Source organism: Colias eurytheme, chromosome 31 (assembly GCF_061535395.1).
Source record: "Colias eurytheme isolate Ceu_HAF_F1 chromosome 31, ilColEury1 Martin Lab GWU primary, whole genome shotgun sequence".
In the NCBI taxonomy this organism is placed as follows: Eukaryota; Metazoa; Arthropoda; class Insecta; order Lepidoptera; family Pieridae; genus Colias; species Colias eurytheme.
In genome coordinates, this window is record NC_143010.1 from 2,790,156 (window position 1) to 2,809,694 (window position 19,539).

Consider the following 19,539-nt stretch of genomic DNA (forward strand, 5'->3'; position numbering starts at 1 on the left):
AATCTATACTATATAGTATAGATATCTATAAAAAAATCTATATTATGTCTATAGTTAATACTATAAAGCTGAAGAGTTTGTTTGTTTGAATGCGCTAATCTCGGGAACTACTGGTCCGGTTTGAAAAATTCTTTCGGTGTTAGATAGCCCATTTATCGAGGAAGGCTATCATCACGCTAAGACCAACATAAGCAAAGAAATGCGAGTAAAACCACAGGGCACAGCTAGTTAAATAAAACACATAATATATTCAAGAAATATTTAATCAAACATCAGTAAATAAATGTACAGTATAGCATTGCCTAGTTAGCGCTAACACTTTCAACCGTCTGTGTGGATCTGTGGCCCAGTCGTAGTTGCTCGTGAGTGACGTCACAAGCTTAGATATCATCCAACGCATGAGTTCCATTTTACCGACTAACGCCTGGAGTTTTCTAAAAAAAAAAATTTTTCTCAGTAAGTTAATAGTGGGGAAAGAATGTCTGGTCATGGGTTCGTAACTTAATAGTGGGGAAAGAATGTCTGGTCATGGGTTCGTAACTTAATAGTGGGGAAAGAATGTCTGGTCATGGGTTCGTAACTTAATAGTGGGGAAAGAATGTCTGGTCATGGGTTCGTAACTTAATAGTGGGGAAAGAATGTCTGGTCATGGGTTCGTAACTTAATAGTGGGGAAAGAATGTCTGGTCATGGGTTCGTAACTTAATAGTGGGGAAAGAATGTCTGGTCATGGGTTCGTAATTTAATAGTGGGGAATGAATGTCTGGTCATGGGTTTGTAACTTAATAGTGGGGAATGAATATCTGGTCATGGGTTCGTAATTTAATAGTGGGGAATGAATGTCTGGTCATGGGTTTGTAACTTAATAGTGGGGAAAGAATGTCTGGTCTGGGTTCGTAACTTAATAGTGAGGAAAGAATGTCTGGTCATGGGTTCGTAACTTAATAGTGGGGAAAGAATGTCTGTTCATGGGTTCAATTCCCGGTGAAGATAAAGAAAAAGATGTCTCGGTCTGGCAGGACACAGAAGGCTGATCACCTGAACAAAAATATTTTTTTAGTAACTTTATAGTGGGGAAAGAATGTCTGGTTCTGGGTTCGATTCCTGGAGGAGACGAAGAAAAAAAACGTCTCGGTCTGGCAGGACACAGAAGGCTGATCACCTGAACAAAAAATATTTTTTTAGTAACTTTACAGTGGGGAAAGAATGTCTGGTCATGGGTTCGATTCCCGGTGAAGATAAAGAAAAAAAAAATTTCTCGGTCTGGCAGGAGTCAGGACACATAAGGCTGATCACCTACTGTCCCTAAAGAAAATCGATCAGTGAAACAGATGTATAATGCATCTGCCCCTTACCCCACTAGGGGACATGGGACTTCACTTAATAAGAACTAGCTTTCCGCCCGCGGCTTCGCCCACTTTGTCTAAAATATAATATAATTATATACTAAAACCTTCCTCTTGAATCACTCTATCTATTAAAAAAAATCGCATCAAAATCCGTTGCATAGTTTTAAAGATTTAAGCATACATAGGGACATAGGGACAGAGAAAGCGACTTTGTTTTATACTATCTAGTGATACTCACTTATACAAAGGCCCCGTGGCTCTCTCTTCAACAATTACATTTTGACTATCTTTTAAATTACCAAACACTCTATCCCACTCTCTCCTTGCTTCTAATAATTTTATCTGTCTCTCTTTCAATCTTTCATCCAAATTAAGTAATGTTTCCTCCTTTTGGCTGTATTCCGTTACTTGAGCTATGATTTTCCTGTAAATGAAGATACTTATGTATTAAAATTATATGTATTAAGGGCCAATTTTTCAATGCTTGGTTAAAACTTATCCGTCCAATAAAGTATTACACGATAATATTAAAATGTCACGTAAACTGTCAAATACGGGCAATTAGAATATGTTTTTAAAATGGCAGTTTTATACATTATTCGACGAATAAGTTTTATCCAAGCATTGAAAAATCAGCCCTAAAACAGATATTTATGTATTAAAATTAATAAAATAAGCTGAAGACTATGTTTGGATGAACATGTTAATCTCATGATGCCATGAAAGGAGCATAGAGCTAGAGCAAGAAAACACATATTCAGTGTTGTTCAGTATTAGAACATTGCATAGAATCTTTTCGAACGCACTAACAACTTTTTTTCTTACTCTTTTTTATAATATTCCTTAAAGTATGAGGATGGTTCTTATGGTGAGAAAAAGTAAACATGTACCAAGGGCGGACCACTAGTATTTTAATAAATTTATGAATTATAAAATTTAAATGAAGTCATGAATCATTAAATTCAGCAATTATTAAAATATGTTTCGACATGAAATACAAGCAGTGTAACTAATGTTTAATTTTCCTTTTAAAGTATAACATTTATACTAATATTATAAAGCTGAAGAGTTTGTTTGTTTGAATGCGCTAATCTCGGGAACAACTGGTCAGATTTGAAAGATTATTTCGGTGTTTGATAGCCCATTCATTGAGGAAGGCTATAGGCTATATATCATCACGCTCAGACCAACATGAGCGTAACCACGCGGGTGAAACCGCGAAGCACAGCTAGTATATAGATATACATACTCTTTTCTCTCCAATAATTCAGGATCCAAACTTCTATCAGGTGCGGTAACCAAAGTCTTAACAGAATGTGTTTGAGTTAGAGTTTTGACAATTTGCTGCTCAATTAGTTTCAATGTTACTGTGTCCGTATAGTCATTGATAGTTGTGATTTCATCTTTATTTGTCTCTTTTATTTGTGGTGTCGCTGAAATTAGAATTTTGATAAAAAATTTAACTCGGTAAAAATTTAGAATGTGGACCGTCAATGGGGGGGCGGGGAGGGGGAGGGGAGGGGAGGGGGGTCGGGGGGAACTCCTAGGTACCACCCCCCACCGGCGCAGACCAGTAGTTCCTGAGATATTCAAGGTCAAAGTTTGAGGTTATAATTTGGCCTAAAGTTGCAAATAATGGATGGTAGGATAAACCTTTCCCTTCCCTCCACTCCCAAACTCCCTCCAGTTTCACTATATTGCTTCTGCTTCTGCTCCAGCGCTGCGGGAAGTGCAGCCCTATCACCCTTGCGTAGCTAAGTACAGGCACCTAACTCGCCTACGCAGCTTCGGCTGTTTGGTCGCCTTCGGCGACCAGCCTCAGCCGCTTCGGCTCGTACGGTGCCTGCACTTAGCTACAGCGGGCGAGGGCTGCTCTCCCTCCGCGCTTCCGATTTTTTACATACACTCTAGGGGTAACAGCGGAAGGACCACGTGGAGTCGGGGTTGACAGATTTGGTTATGTGACTGTTCATCTTTTGTGTAATGGATTTATGTGTGTTACATTACCCATAATTGTTATTGTTAGAATTACTAACTTAAATTGAATTAGAATGAAATGTAATTGAACTGAATTATTAATTAATAGCCGAGCAGCTACATTGCTGATGTGATGATGATATGTAAACTAGTGTTTTATGTAATGTCTTTATCTTTACTAAAATACTTTATTTAACTTTGTGCGTTGTTATTATTATCCAATATGTTTATATTTTAGAGGAAATATAATAAAACACAATTATTTTAATGAATTTTAAATATTAATAACCAATTTAACATATTTTAACTTCTAGTTCTTTTATATACAATAATACTAAAATAACCATCAATTTTTGTATTTTATAAAGTATTATTGTGAGAAAAATATCACTATATAAAGCTGTACCTATGAGTGAATCCTTTGCTAGTGACAAGCATCTGTCAACGTCAAAATTACGAAAAGTAGTACAAAATTAAACAAATTTGTTTATTTTATTATAAAAAAAATACGCGGCTTCACAAGTTGAAACTTCGTAAAATTACTTCTCAGAGTCTTATCTTATCGCTATAAAATCGCCGATATCCAACTCGACGGTCCATATTCTAAAGTTTATCCGGATTAAGTACAATACTAAAAATATTCGATAGTTTTATGAAAAACTATCGAACATAAAAATTAAGCTTCTACTACTTAATGTTTAATGTTTATTGTAATAAACTCGTATCTGCGTTTCTTTTTATTAGAATAATAAAGATAGTAATCACCTGCTAATGTTTTGGCCTGTAATAATCGTAGTTTTGATGTAATTAAAGAAATATCTCTTAATTTCTTTGCAATAACATTTTCGAAACTTTCATCAACTTTTGCACAAAATATATTTGAAGAATGTAGTTTCAATTCATTTTCAAACTGTTTACTTATATCACGTAAAGCTTTAAAACCAGACATGGTAATATTTTGTCTTACTTTTCAATGTTTATTTTGAAATCAACAGCGATTTGATACTTTGATTTTTGACGGTTGCAGAATGCAGTTCAACTTAAATTAGGTACAGATAATAAATATTGTGCATGACACAGATAATAAAATATAAATTGTTAAAGTGAAATGACAACTAGAGGCAAGAGTTGCCAATATAAAATACGATCAAGCTCAACAATTCCTCGTATCCAGACCTCATAACTTAAATGAAAAATTATAGATGTCGATGTAACAAAAAAAAAACAAGAATCAAAATACAGAAATACAGTTGTTTACAATTTCATACATAATTGCGCAAAATTAAATATTATTCCCGTTCAGTGAGAGTCACAGTGCATAATTCGTATAAAACAGTGCTTATACTTTGTGTCCTAATATCTACAGCTATACAAAACCATGCCTGAAGTGGAGGAAAGCACATATTATTATTTATACAGTTTTCCGACAGAAGTACTATTACGAATATTCAGCTATTTAACACCAAAAGAGCTATCTACATGCAGACAAGTGTGCTTACGCTGGAAACAAATAATTGACAATCTATCACGACTCGATAAACTGTGGCGAAAATACTGTGAAAATGATTTTCCATCAATTTACAAAATCGCAAGATACAAGTCGAAACCGGGATTACAGTGGTACAATATCTACAGATCCCTAACATTGTGGTCAAGATTGCAGTACGCTAGAGAAATGATAGACGAGTTCGCCTCTGCGTCATCCGTGAGAGAAGAAATTCAGGATTTCCAAGTGCTTTCTGACGGTATAATCGGCGTTCACACTAGATGCGGCATTTTCTACTATGACATAGAGACATTGGAGCGCGCGAAACGCGGGCCAATATCAGGAAGCTATCTAAGGTACACGGAGAATACCGATTCCTTAATCTTCATGACCTCAGACTTTCATCTCTTTATAGTTCGTAAGTTACTCACAAATCCACGGCACGAAGCCGACGTCACATTCGATAGTGTTAAAATGTTCTTGCTACATGACAGAAATGTGTATTTCATAACGCTGAATGACGAAATCCATGTATGTAATTTGAACGACGGCAATTTGAAAAGTGTGCACTTGAATACATTCACGAATGGTGTTATGTCGTTGGGCTTTAGCGATCATTTAAATGTGTTGACTTACGAGCGTGATATTTACTCTGTGGTCGGCAAAGAGCTAATTTTTAGATGTAACGTTGAATCTGTATCTAATCTTATGAATGAATTTCGAAAATACAATTTATTGGAACAGTTAGATTGGCGGGTTTACATCCAATGGATGTTTTTCATGAATCATACGTTACCACAAGGGCCGTTACGCGAAACTTTAGTTGTTCGTACATATGATGAAGTTGTTTTTGTTGGTACAACCTTTGGTGTGCTAAGAATCTATTATAAACCATATGTTAATGAGGAATTCGATCTTTTTAATTCAGAACCGGTCAAACAGTACAATTTTATGGAGAGATCAGACTGTCCAGTGTTAACAATGAGCCCTATAATTCAGATTGATGTCGTAGAAATAGAGGACGGTCACATAGTTTTAGTTGCCATGCCGAAAAAGATTGCCGTACTAAATTATAGTCATATTTTTAAACGATCAGCCACAGCGGCAATGTTGCCATATAATGATGTACAAGATGTTAAAATATTGAAGATACAGTAATATTAACATGACAATGATGTTTTAGTTTTAAACCGGCTACTCACATACCTGCAGCAGGGGCAATTTTGAAATTGGACACTTAATTGGCTCCTTAATTGTTATGCGTATAGGCAAGCAGGGGCAATTTAGAGAACAACTGTATTTGCTCTGACCGCCGACGAACCTAAATTGTTCCAATATTGCCCCTGCGGCAGTGTACATAAGTAGCCGGCCTTAGTTTGAGAAACTCAATTATTGCATATCAGATTTTTTATATATTATTTATGTGTGTAATGGATTTGCTGTTAAATTTTAAATAGTTATTGATTTTGAATTATAAATCTGCCATTAAATAAAAATTGTATTTGGTCAATAAGGTTTTTGACTGGATAAGGGTTTTGACTGTAACATATACATATATTTCAGTTCATTCAGTTATATATATATATACTTTATTTTTATTGGACTATTTTGACCGGTAAAAGTTTAAAAATTAATTGAATAAATGTTACAAAATATATACATAGAGAAGAAAAATGTAGTTTTAATGTAGGTTATTTTGTAATGGTTCAAATATTTTTGAGGCTCTTAAATTCAAATAAATACATATTAGAGATTTTTATTGACATATTTATGAGTTAGAAGAGTCACTTAAAATGTAACTCAATGTAAAACTTTTATATTACAAATATGTACCTATAGACAGGTTTTTTTTATAAATCTGAAGTAAGATGAAATAGCGATAAATGTGAAACTCAGTATTAGAATTAAATATTCATAATATAGTCAGAAAAAACAGAAATAACGCTTAAACTCATGAAATTATTGTATTGTCACCGATCCTTGATAAGTGAACAAGATTTGAATTATATCTTTTTAAATTGGAAAAAATCTAGTATAAGGGTGCTTTTTCACCTTTAATGTGTAGCGAGGAATATGTTTGTAAATAACCAATAGTATCGCTTCAAAATCTAAACACTTCAAACTAAATTATATTAAACAACTATCTTTCCGCCCGCGGCTTCGCCCGCTTTGTCTAAAACATAATAAATTATATACTAAAACCTTCCTCATGAATCACTCTATCTATTAAAAAAAACTGCATCAAAATCCGTTGCGTAGTTTTAAAGATTTAAGCATACATAGGGACATAGAGAAAGCGACTTTGTTTTATACTATGTAGTGATATGATTGGTTTAAACACATTCCTCGCTACACCTCCTCGCACATTATTGGTGGAAAAGCACCGTTAAGGAGATGGTAACATACAAACATACAGTTGAAGCCGATAAAAACGTGTTATAGAGGTTGTTTTACAAATAAGTAGGGGTGAGCAGTATTTACTTAGGTACTATTTTATTTTAATGGTTTGGTTAAAAGGGTAATGTTTATTTTATTGATTTGAAATTTATTGTTTATACATATTAACTATGTACTTTTCGATTTATCAAATTTAAGAAATAATTTATCAAATCGGAGCAGTAGTTCCCGAGATTAGCGCATTCAAACAAACTCTTTATTTTTATTTATTTATTTTATTTATTTAAAAGCATAGATTTCTAGAAAATTCTAAGATTTATTCAGTCTGTTAGCATTATAACTAATGTAATTAAACGCATTGGAAAGTTTTTTCTTTAATTCATAAAGTTATTAGTATAGGAAATAGTGTGTACTTATAAGGGCCGATTTTTCAATGCTTGGATAAAACTTATCCGTCCAATAAAGTATTACACGATAATATTTAAATGTCACGTAAACTGTCAAATACGGGCAATTAGAATACGTTTTTAAAATGGTAGTTATATACATTATTCGACGAATAAGTTTTATCCAAGCATTGAAATATCGGCCCTAAGTCACATACCTAGTACCTTGTAGGCACAGCCGTTTGAAAAAACAGCATTTAACTTAATTTATATGCTTTTCGCATAAAAAAATAGATTATTTAGAGTATTGTAAATTAAATAATATTATGTTAATAGTTAATTCAATTAAATATGTTGTTTTTTTATGGCAAATGGCATTGGCGAATAATACATATAACAGAAGCTGTTTGTTTTCCCGTGCTTTTGAATGTGATTATTTTGCGAAGCGCCATTTTTTCTGAGCGTTTTGCGTCTTCGCCTCTTTTTAAATAAGACAAAAATGGACAAGCAAAACTGCACTTTATATTCAAGATATTGGCAATAGACTATATTATATTCTGAGTGTCCTGTGTCATTAAATGTTTAATTTTGCGCAAATTGTACCTAATGTTAAAAATCAACAGTAAAAGGAAAAAATGTTTAAATCCTCATATCTTTTAATAATAGCATTGCATAATAGTGCGCTTAACTTGTACCTTTTAATATGAGACAATCATTATTATGTGCAATAGCCAATAACACCTTCATAATATCTTATAAGCGAATAGAGACTATTAGCCAATAGTTGGCTCATTTCTCACAGATTTTAAAACATAGTTAATTATAACAATATATAATCATAGTATGTTCTAATGGTGCATTTACACATTCGTGCGAATTGCGAAGCGAATAACGAACACGCATATGTAATCCTTGCACTCGATTTGCGTATTCGTAGTTTTCGAACATATCAAAGGGTTTGCGAATGTTTTACACCGTGGTTCGTATACACATGTTTCCTGCAATGACGAGGCGAATAGTAAATACAAATGTGTAAATGCACCATTATATATATATGTTACGGCTAAAGGTAGGTGAGAACATAAACTTAAGATTAGCCGGCTAAACTTAGGTTTATTTTCGACGAGGTGTTAATGTTAGTTTGTTCTATCTTTAGCCGGCTAAACTTAAGTGTAACCGCAGGCCCGTGGCTAAAAATGTCGGGGTGGGTAGATTTGGTTACTATAATACATGTAAGGAACAGGGCGAGTGTTTTCTGGCACTTCGCCGGCTGCTGCCGCAGCACGCTCGCTGCGCTCGCTCGGCTCGTGCGGGTCTTAAGAGTTCTAACCTAACCTAACCTAGCCACCAGCTTTCTGCCCTGAGTCGGGGTGGGTAGATTTGGTTACTATAATACATGTAAGGAACAGGGCGAGTGTTTTCTGGCACTGTGCGGGCCCCTCAAGCCCTCCACCGGCCCGGCGCTAACCAAATCTACCCACCCCGACATTTTTAGCCACGGGCCTGCGGTTACACTTAAGTTTAGCCGGCTAAAGATAGAACAAACTAACATTAACACCTCGTCGAAAATAAACCTAAGTTTAGCCGGCTAATCTTAAGTTTATGTTCTCACCTACCTTTAGCCGTGACATATATATATATAGTCCTCCCGTACCGCTCGTTTGCAGCCGTGTTCTATGAGTTCATAGTTAATGAACTACTAGCTTCCACCCGCGGCTTCGCCCGCTTTGTCTTAAACCTAATAAATCATATACAAAAACCTTCCTCTTGACTCATTCTATCTATTAAAAAAAACCGCTGCGTAGTTTTAAAGATTTAAGCATACAAAGGGACATAGGGACAGAAAAAGCGACTTTGTTTTATACTATGTAGTGATGAACTCACAGAACACGGTATGCCATGTGTTCATTCTCGCAGCACAATGCGGGCGTGTCGAGTGTGCTCCATCGCTATACGTGCGTTGGAGCGCGGGAGAGGCTTTAGAAAAATACTTTTTTTATTGTAATATTCATGACAGTGTAACCATGATAATTATCTTCATCCTTAATTATACATAAGTGACGTGATGTTTATTCAACATTGAATAAAATATTATAGTTATGTTGACTTGATTAACATGCAAAAATCTTAGTTTATAGTTTATACGTTATTCTTCGATATTAGTTTTTTGTAGAAATAATAATTCATCTAATATGACAACATTGTTTGTAATTTTCAATCTCCTAACTAATAATCGTAAAATCAACTGCTTAGTTTTTTTCCTATATTTATATTTCTTGTAATTTTATAGCAAATAAATAAATTGTTAAATAATAAGTGTTTTATTTACAACTCATCCTTGTATTATGGAACTTTTGATTTTGCCTTTATATTTGTTTAGCTGTGCCGCGTGGTTTCAACTGAGCACGAACCCGCGTGCAATACATATATGTAATAACTATTTCTATAGCTGCTCATATGTTATTCTGGGCTATATTCTTGTAAACTTTCATCCAAATCAGTCCAGTAATTTTTAGCGAGAAAGAGTAACAAACTTACAAACTACTAATTTTAGCACAATAGATTTCACTAATGTTACCTCGATTTAATATTTCAAATACTTTTACATCAAGCGAGCGAATGCTCATTACAGGCGTAGAGCCACACGTAGAGCATTCTTTCGTTGTTCTTAGTGCGTTCGATAAGATTCTAGATGCAATGTAAAACACTAAATACCTACGAGTTATCGTTTTCACTAAAAGATCGCTCTTTTTTATATAAGTATGAACTACAGGTTTAAAATAGAAATAAAACAGTAGGTAATATCAATTTTTTTAATCCTGAAACAAAGAATAAAACTGTTTCATATTTATTGAACTATCCGATATCCCCAAAATTGAATTAGGGTCAAAATCAAAATCGCTATCATCAGAATATTTAAAACATTGCTTCTTTCCACAGTTATATGGATTCTCTTTCGTTTCATATTCATATACTTCCAATGAATGATTAGATGGTATAACAACTGCATTTTGCGTCTTCAATAGGTTTTTATATTTAAAGTCAGACAATTTCTTCTCAGCTTTCGGTTTTTCGTGTGTCGATGATCGTTTCCTAAATTTCTTAATAGGAAATATACCCTGACTGAAAATGCATTCTTTATCCATATATTTTCTGTTATCCGTGTCAAATTGTATAGTTTTTTTTTCTTGGCATTTACGCTTATATTTTGCCATGTTACGTAACGCTTGATATAGATTTTGCGGCTCCTCATATTTGTAGAAATCAATCTTTAATTCCTCTTTTATTGTGTTAAGTAAATTTTTCTTTTTAGCCGCTTTTGATAGTGGTTTCCTCCTCATTATAGCGTTGCTTGGTTTTGGAGTGATCACTTGTTTAGGATAGATCAACGATTTCGCCTTAACACTTTTTGGTTTTGGTGTCTTCTTCACTTTAACTGCATCTGGCATATACTCTGATAGAGAAACAAACGGTTTGTCTTCCTTAATATCAAAATTGAGTTCATGGTTATGATCGTGTTCTTTTTCTTTAGGTGCACAGTCGTTTTTAAAATTTAATTTCTTAGCAACAGTTTCGTCAATTTCTAGTATTTCATCAGAATCGTTATTAATTACAGCTGGGTCTGTTTTTACATTATAAACGTCGAAAGTAGTTTCCAATAGATCAACGAAGAAATTGTATATGTTCTTGTCATCCTTTGGAGGCACATCTGCGACTAAAGTCAACGGATCTTCTTGAATTCTTACAGGCTTATCTAAAACTCGACCTTCTAAAATTTCTTTAGCTATACCTTCAGCTACACCGCTGTAAATATTGTTTTCTAATAGATCTCTAATTGGATTCTTTGATTCGTTCAAAGTGAAACTTTTACTCAACCCTGAGAAGTTAGACGGAGTGTGAATTATGTCCTTCTTTGATTGAAGTATGACAAATTTATCGTTTATAGGGGACATGTAGCCTTTGCTGTTCAAAGTTTTGGATTTGTACTTCTGCTTTTTATTTTTAACTTGAGTGTCGGCGACAAATTCTTCGTCTACGAATGTTACATCATCATCTTGCTTTATATTTTTATTTCTAATCGTTTTTCGTTTGGTTCCATATTTTTTGGAATTATTATGGTCAGGGTATTGAGTGCCAGTTGTCGATTTCGATAGAATATTTAGGACAGATGTTAAAAACCTCTTTTGTCCTGGTCGTGGTCGGGGAGGAGGTTTACGATTAACTTCAGCATCATTACTTTCTGAAATTAATTATTATACATGAAACCTCAAGTAATAAGAAATTTAACTGATCGTTATATACCTTGAATTATTATTTATTAAGTAGTATATATTTTTTACCAATTATTTTAATACTAGCAGCTTGCCCCGGCTTTCCCCGAGATAAGAAAAAGAGCCTAGTGTGTTAATGGATAAATATGTAGCTTTCCAGTGGTAAAAGTTTTGAGTTAGACTTTAAAATCGATACAGATTTTCAGTTTATTCGTTACATAACAGTTAAACACAGATCTTTTTTTCTATATCATATTACTACGTATCTTACCAATAACATTAAAAAGCATATTATTATCTTTATTCTCTACATAAACCCCTCGTTTCTTTACATTTGAAGGTTGGAATTCCATATCGCTTCTGCTATATTTATTGCGTTTTTCGATTCTAGGCATTGCACCATTTGATGATTTTGACTTAACCACGACCGTTTTTGGTTCCATGGTTTTATTTTCATTTGGATGTAAGCATATTTTTTTGGATTTTTTTTTCAATTTTTTACAAAATATATGACATAATTGATTTGTCACTTTTGAAGGTGTAGTTAGGTTTTTTAAAGTTCATAACTGAGAAATAAGGTACATATATTCATAAAATAGGTTGAGATTAAAAAAGGATTAAAAGGTTCTGATAAAAGTAAAATCAAAAATAAAAGATTCATTCAAAATCTATGTCTCTTTTCATCTCGATGGCTATGACAAAATCAAACTTCATTATAAAGTAAGTCAAGTCAAATAATCCATTTGGTAATAAGATAAATTTCAGTGCATTAATTTTTGGTAATGGAAGAGCGAAATTTAAAGCGAAAGGAACACAGGAAAACCATTACAAAAATAACAGATCAGGGAGACATTATAAAAGTGATTGAAAAAGTTGATGTGAAACAAAGAATAACAAATAATTTACTACAAGCGGACAGAGGTGATACTAAATCGAAACCTATTGTAAAGTCTATAGGAAAAGAAACTGTTAACAATGATATTAAAAGAAATAAAACAGTTAACAACGCCATATTCCAATCAAATAAGGGTAGCTTACAACTAAAGAAACTTAAAACTAGAGAGAATCTTACAATAGATGATATAAAAACAGTTAATGGTACAAAAGATAATGCCATAATAATGGATGCAGATATCAAACCATTTTTAAAAGACAAAAATGAATTGAGAATTGAGAAAAATGATTCTATCAAAATTGATGTGAAAAATAATGATGGAAAGAAACGGATTGATATTGAAACGAAGAAAGTGTTGAATGCTGATGAAAGAAAGAAAATTAGAGAGAAGTATACGATAAGGACTAAAGCGAATCGAGTGGTTTCATTGGAAATGCCGAATCTTTTACAAAATGGTAAGTAAATGCCTGTACGTTGGGCCTGCTTTTAATTACAGATACACGATTTATGTGCTCATTTAATAGTTAATATTAAGTTGTTGAGTGAAACTTCTTTATGAGCGTTAAGAGTAAAATTTCAAGGCCGCGTCATGGCAATATCATCATCAATCATGTCATGGAGTAAGGCGACGATTTTAGTAGGTATCATTGATTCTTGCCAAAGAAGTTTCACTTCTGACACGTGTGCTCGGCACGCACGCTCTTTTTTATCGTAGGTAATAATTAAGCCCCGTATTCATGATAAATATATCTCGAGCATCAGTTAATCAATGATTTTGATTAGTGTTGTCGATTCTCCGGCGAGAACATTTCAACATACGTTATCACTTATCAACTTTGTAGCAAGTATAGTGTTGCACAGTGTTGCAAGTAACTCCTCTATATTATGTTCATTCAACTTTGTGACTACGAAAATGCTTACCAAGAAAATGGGGCTTTAAAGTATAATACAATATTATTTAAAATTTTACAACTTACTTTTTGTGTACTTAGTGTGTATCATGCCTATTTTTTCTGTACTGTTTGTAACATTTTTATTTAAATACATTATTTCAGAAGAAAGCTCCAGAAAGGTCTGCGACGAGGAGGAACATCGAAAATTAGCAGACAGCAAATCGGAGGGCACAAAAACGGTAAAAGATTCAGATAACAAGAAATCAAAAAGGAGACCCGTGATCACGACGATAAGATCTAAAAACGACGCTAAAGTATACAAAACAGTAACATTTACAGATTTTAAAGCTGAGCAACGAGATGCCAAGGCTCTACAAATAAAGATACCCACTGAAAATCTCGATAAAAGAAAGGATAAAGTGCAACCAGTTGCAAATGATGTACAAAAAGAAGTAGATAAAACGACAGAATCGTCACATAATTCAAGCAGTAAGTCGCGAAAGAAACGCATTGCACATAAAACAAAGAGAGCAAATATACCTTCACCAGATCCATTTAGAAAAGGAGAATCTCCGCCTACAGAAGTGGCTAAATGGGCACCAAATTGTTTGAATAAACACACCAAACCGTATTACGAAGCGTGGGTTGACACGACTTTGGCAGCCATCACGAAGTTTTCTGAAAAGGACAAAATGTTTCTGGAGAAACAGAATCTAATTGAAAGTTTTAGACGCATGTTGGAAAGGCCGGATAGTCCAGATTTAGTTTATAATCACATGGATGAAAAATATCTTGGTAAAATTAAAATTAGGCAGAAGTGAAACGGTTAATAAATTATTACATTTGATATGTACAGAGCTTTATGAAATTAATTATCAACATGAACAAAAATATATGAAAAAAAAGATATCAGTGAATCAGTGGCTAAATAGTTAAATATATTATAGTTACTGTGAGATTTATAAAGAATTAAAAAATTATTAAACATAAAATGCGATTCATTGTAGTGTTAATTTTTTTACTGAAAGAGTTGAAATTCTTTTTCTGATGTGGATTGTGGTTGATCAAAATTGAATTTTTAAAAAAAGATCAGGAAAGGAGAATGACCACGGGTGGTATCGGTAAAATTTTAGTTGTGCCACGTATTCGTGATATTGTTAATTCCTATTTGTATTTATAATGATCATATGTATCACTATTAAGTCTTAATTATATCGGATAAATTGAAATAATAGTAAAAGTTTGTGTTTTGAAACATGTAATATGACCACGTATGGAATCGGTAAAATACTAGTTGTGTCACATGTTTGTGATATTGTTAATTCCTATTTGTATTTATAATGATCATATTTATCACTATTAAGTCGTAATTATACCGAATAAATAGAAATAAAAGTAAAAGTTTTTGTTTTGACACATATATCTATCTCTCTTGCAAGCGTCCTGCGTCATTGTGTTCGACGCATTGTTCGACGCTATTTATTTTGAAATAATGTTTATTACGATTTACAAGGATTTACTTTTCACATTTGTCTTGTAAATTAAAATATTACCAGCTATGTAATAAATGTAAAACTTAGCGTTCATCGTTAGTTTAAACTCGATAAAGTATTTTTTTAAAGTGTTGAATAACACTATTGTTTTATTTTTATTGTCGCGAACTGCGGCTTATTTACATAAAAACTTTAATCGTTTCTAAAAGTACTAACACCAAGCTTTAAATTGAGCTATATTTCATCTTGACACAATAAGTTTGATTGCGATACCAAGTGCCATAGTAACTTGGGCAATCTCCAAATGGTACAGATACATACCTGATATACATTTCAGGTCACTCACTTTACTGGAATCACTCCTGTTGATTCGTCCTAAAAAAATATCATACTTTTTAACTTGGCTGTACGCCCGCGCCGGCAAGCGCACTAATCAAAACTTATTAGTTATTACCCATTTGATGATGATGACTTTACTTCACAACTTTTAGATGACTTGTTTCGTTTTTATACTTAGGAAATGAGAGATCTTCTGACTTTGCTAAGAGAAAAGCTGCGATAACAGTTATATAGTTTTCTATAGTTAGTACTAACTGAAATAGTGTGTAATGTATTTGAATACCTATCATGCGTGTAAAGTCACGGGCAGAAGATAGTTCATATTAAGTGCCATATCACACTAGCGGATTGCGAGCGGTTTCAAAGCGGAGCGGGTGCGCAACGAATACGTTGCGGGCGCGCAACGAACACGCCGCGGTTGCGCAGCGAATTCGTTGCGGACGCGTCATTTTGTATACTCTCGCACAAAAGCCAGCCCTTCCGCCTTGCCTAACTTCCATTCAATATTTCCATCGTTTCTGTAGCACTCAATTTTTTAACCGTACTGTGGAAATGCACTTACTTAACAGTTAACTAAAGATGTAATAACAACTGGAGTTGTTAAAAAAAGGTGCTATAAAATTGAATTACTAGGACTTTTAGAATGTACCATACATTCCAAAAGTATGTAACGACTGACCAGTATAATCTCTCCCATAGCAACGTATGTTATAAAGAGATTTTGTGAACCTAATTATGAGCAAAGTGATAGTGAGTTGCTGGTTGCTTGATAAAATTTTCTATTCACTGCTATTTATCTAATAATAAGATAGCCCTGTTTTAGTTAAGGAGCTTTAACATTTATTTCACTAATGAACTTTCTTAATGAGCAATTAAGTTATCTGATTGCATTTCGACCAAGATTTAATAGATAAAACAATACCCTAAACATTAACATGTTATGAAACTCGTAAAAAATAATGATCTCATAATTATTATACTATCACAAGTTATAAGTAACAACCAGCACGGATTCCATTTTGTTAATGAGTGTACATGACTGCGACGTAAACGTTGCGCATCTGCCACGCGTCCGCAACGAATTCGCTGCGCAACCGCAACGTATTCGTTGCGCACCCGCTCCGCTTTGAAACCGCTCGCAATCCGCTAGTGTGATATGTCACTAAGTAAATTGGTAAAGATTTTTAGTTTAGGAAACATTTTATTTCAAATTGTCCGTATTTATGCAAAATGGAACCACTCGACAAATTTCGTTTTTTGCTTTTATTGAAGAATACTCATCCAAAAGTGGTCTAAATTCTTATACAAACAAGAACCACATGATTTTTACGTTGGAAACAAGGTATACTAAAAGCAGAAAGGAACCACCAGCAACAACGAATAATTACATATTAAGCAAAACCGAACCACAGCACCACGGGACTGCTTTGTTCAAACAAATAAACGAAATTACTATCATGTCATTTTATACAAAACAGATCCACACCTACTTGGTACCATTATACATTACACATATTTCTATTAATAACAATTATTTTTAATACACAAAATGGAACCAGGTTTCTGTGGTATGGTTATGCGTAAAATAAATACATAATTTAATTGTAATTTTTTATTGCAAAATAAAACCACAAGCATTCGGTTCTATTATGCATAAATAAATATTGTAAAATATCCTGAAAGCCATCATCGCTATATGGAACCAAATGCCTTGACTTGTTACAATGCTTCTCATCTTTAAACAACGTATTTTCATTACTTTAATAGCTCAAAGTTTTTAAGTAAAACGTCGAACATATGTCAATATAGGTGACATTCAGCGAAGTAGTTCGAATACGTGACGGTGTTTTTTTCCTCCGCGAAGTAAGTTCTATTGTTTTTGTTAATTACCTTTAAAATTAAATGTGAAAATGTTTAGTAATAAATAAATAAGCAAGCAATGGGTAAGAAAAGCATTGGAGACGAACACCGAAGATAATAATGAAGATACAACGGGTAAGTAGTTTTATTTAATGCATTTAAGTACTTATTGAATCTGAGATGCAGGTACGCTTTATCCACTTTTGATTCATTCCCGATTGTGGTGTGATTTTAAGAAGATAGTTCATTAAGTAAGTACAAGAGGAATCCTCTGTGGATTTACGTATTTTAACGACAACGTCGTTGTTCACGAAGGCGAGTCGAATTAAGAGTCATTTTGTTACGATTCATCTGTCATTGTGAGATGAAACTACTAAAGTCTAAACCCTGTTTTAAAAATAACTGTCGATGATCTAGGTACCTACCTACTATTTTGGTAAAATACGTTCAGATGTATTTCTGATGCCGCTGTTACAACAAATACTAAAAAACAGAATAAAAAAAGATGTGTGGCACTCGGGGACTGCCGCGGTAAAGCTATTGCATAGCATGCCTTCAAGCCACACCTCCGAGCCCGTCGGAGTGAGGTTTTTTCGTTACGGAATTTCTCGATTCGGTCCCCGCGCTCAAGGCCCGCGATAGAAGCTATGCAATAGCTTAATAAATATTTAAGAAGCTCCCATACAATAAGCCGTGATTTTTTTGCCGTTTTTATAGATAATGGTACGGAACTCTTCGTTGCGCGAGTTCGACTCGCACTTAGCCAGTTTTTTGTACATGGCGCATGTACATACAACATACTTAGTCGTCTAGTAGGGACACGGCTTTATAAGAACTAATAATATTTTGCTGTCGCCATATAACTACCTACGTATAAAAGCCACGCGGCTTTATTGTTTTGATTTAAAGCTTTTTTCTTTTTATTACAGAAGATAACGAAGAACCTTATACGTCGCTGCCTCTGGAGAAGCTTTCTTCACCTTCTAGCGATATTCAGTCCATATTACATCTCATTCCACAAGATGCACAGTTTTTATAACGGTCTCATTAGTGATGATGCAATAGAAGACCACATAGATGGACTAGACACGGTGGATTTCGAAATCCAATTTGATGATAACGTCGAATAAACGTCCTATATATGTATTATTTTATATATTTTATTAATTAAAGCTTTAATTACGATATTATAAATATATAGTTTCATTTATATCATTAAATCCCTGGGATGTGGTTCCTTTTTGTATAAGAGAAAACCTATCAATTGATAAATGTTAAAAGGAACCACATGCATATTTTCTTAATTATCTAGAAAGTTTAAGAATATTCAGAGCAAATTTATATACACATACTTAAATAAGTAATTTATCAAACAATTTAAATAAAATAAATTTTAATTTTACTTCATCTGACAGAGCTGCAAATGTTTTTGTAAATCCTTTGATATCTCAGAAGTGCGTTTTTGTTGGGTGGTTCCTTTTTGCTTAAATACGGACAATTAGCTTAAGTACCTACTCTGTAACTGCTTTAATTATTGCATTTTTTAAATTTATTACAAAGAATGACTAAAGGAATTTAAATTATACTGGCTGCGACCCGCGGTTTCACCCGCGTATTTGTGTTTTCCAATTTATCCTTTGGTAATATGTATCAGAATGAAAAATAGCTTAAGACCTTTGTCATAATGTCACTCCTTATAACATCATCTATCTGTCAGTGAAAGTTCTTTCAAAATTGTTCTAGCTGTTCCAGAGATTAGCCGGAACAAATAAAAATTGTAAAAATTACTGTTTTGATATACACGGTAGCAAGTACCGTGTATTCATATGCATTTAGCAAGAAGCGGTTATTTACAGTTTTATTATTGGTATAGATTATTATCCATCTCCCCTTGGATTATGAAATCTTTAAAAACTAAATAAACTCAGAAAAAAAGACCACCCAGGCGAGCGCTTACTTTTGCCCAACAGAAATATAATAAGGATTTAATAAAATAAAACACACTTCTTTATTTTGTATCTTTATTTCACTGAAACATTCACATTTATAACACTATAATGCACATATCGGTTAAGTATAAAAAAACAACATGTTTCGATGTAAAAAAAAATCTTACATACTTTAAAAACTTTCAAGGTAGGAAATACTTAATGATAAAACCATAGAAATCTAAATAACAAGACACATAGAAGTG

The 19,539-nt window shown here is 33.5% G+C and overlaps 4 protein-coding genes and 1 long non-coding RNA gene across 5 annotated transcripts; 3 read left to right on the forward strand and 2 right to left on the reverse strand.

The window, feature by feature from the left end:
* Positions 1–247: 247 nt before the first annotated feature.
* LOC149895450 (uncharacterized) lies at positions 248–4,358 on the reverse strand. Its single transcript, XM_090118828.1, has 4 exons — positions 4,091–4,358; positions 2,598–2,781; positions 1,587–1,772; positions 248–434 (listed from the first exon to the last, which is right to left on the reverse strand). The coding sequence occupies exons 1-4, from the start codon at positions 4,272–4,274 to the stop codon at positions 266–268; spliced, it is 723 nt and encodes a 240-aa protein (XP_089974954.1). The 5' UTR covers positions 4,275–4,358; the 3' UTR covers positions 248–265.
* A 197-nt stretch (positions 4,359–4,555) lies between these two features.
* LOC149895451 (uncharacterized) lies at positions 4,556–6,868 on the forward strand. Its single transcript, XM_090118827.1, has one exon. The coding sequence runs from the start codon at positions 4,704–4,706 to the stop codon at positions 5,967–5,969; it is 1,266 nt and encodes a 421-aa protein (XP_089974953.1). The 5' UTR covers positions 4,556–4,703; the 3' UTR covers positions 5,970–6,868.
* A 3,539-nt stretch (positions 6,869–10,407) lies between these two features.
* Positions 10,408–12,218, reverse strand: LOC149895452 (uncharacterized). The gene is made up of 2 exons (XM_090118774.1): positions 12,137–12,218; positions 10,408–11,834 (listed from the first exon to the last, which is right to left on the reverse strand). Exons 1-2 carry the CDS (start codon positions 12,216–12,218, stop codon positions 10,408–10,410), a joined length of 1,509 nt encoding a protein of 502 aa, XP_089974900.1.
* A 429-nt stretch (positions 12,219–12,647) lies between these two features.
* On the forward strand, positions 12,648–14,474 carry LOC149895453 (uncharacterized). Its single transcript, XM_090118775.1, has 2 exons — positions 12,648–13,195; positions 13,829–14,474. The coding sequence occupies exons 1-2, from the start codon at positions 12,648–12,650 to the stop codon at positions 14,472–14,474; spliced, it is 1,194 nt and encodes a 397-aa protein (XP_089974901.1).
* A 2,806-nt stretch (positions 14,475–17,280) lies between these two features.
* Positions 17,281–18,481, forward strand: LOC149895454 (uncharacterized). Its single transcript, XR_016458488.1, has 2 exons — positions 17,281–17,480; positions 18,275–18,481. It is a non-coding gene; the product is annotated as an uncharacterized LOC149895454 (long non-coding RNA).
* The last annotated feature ends 1,058 nt before the right edge of the window (positions 18,482–19,539 follow it).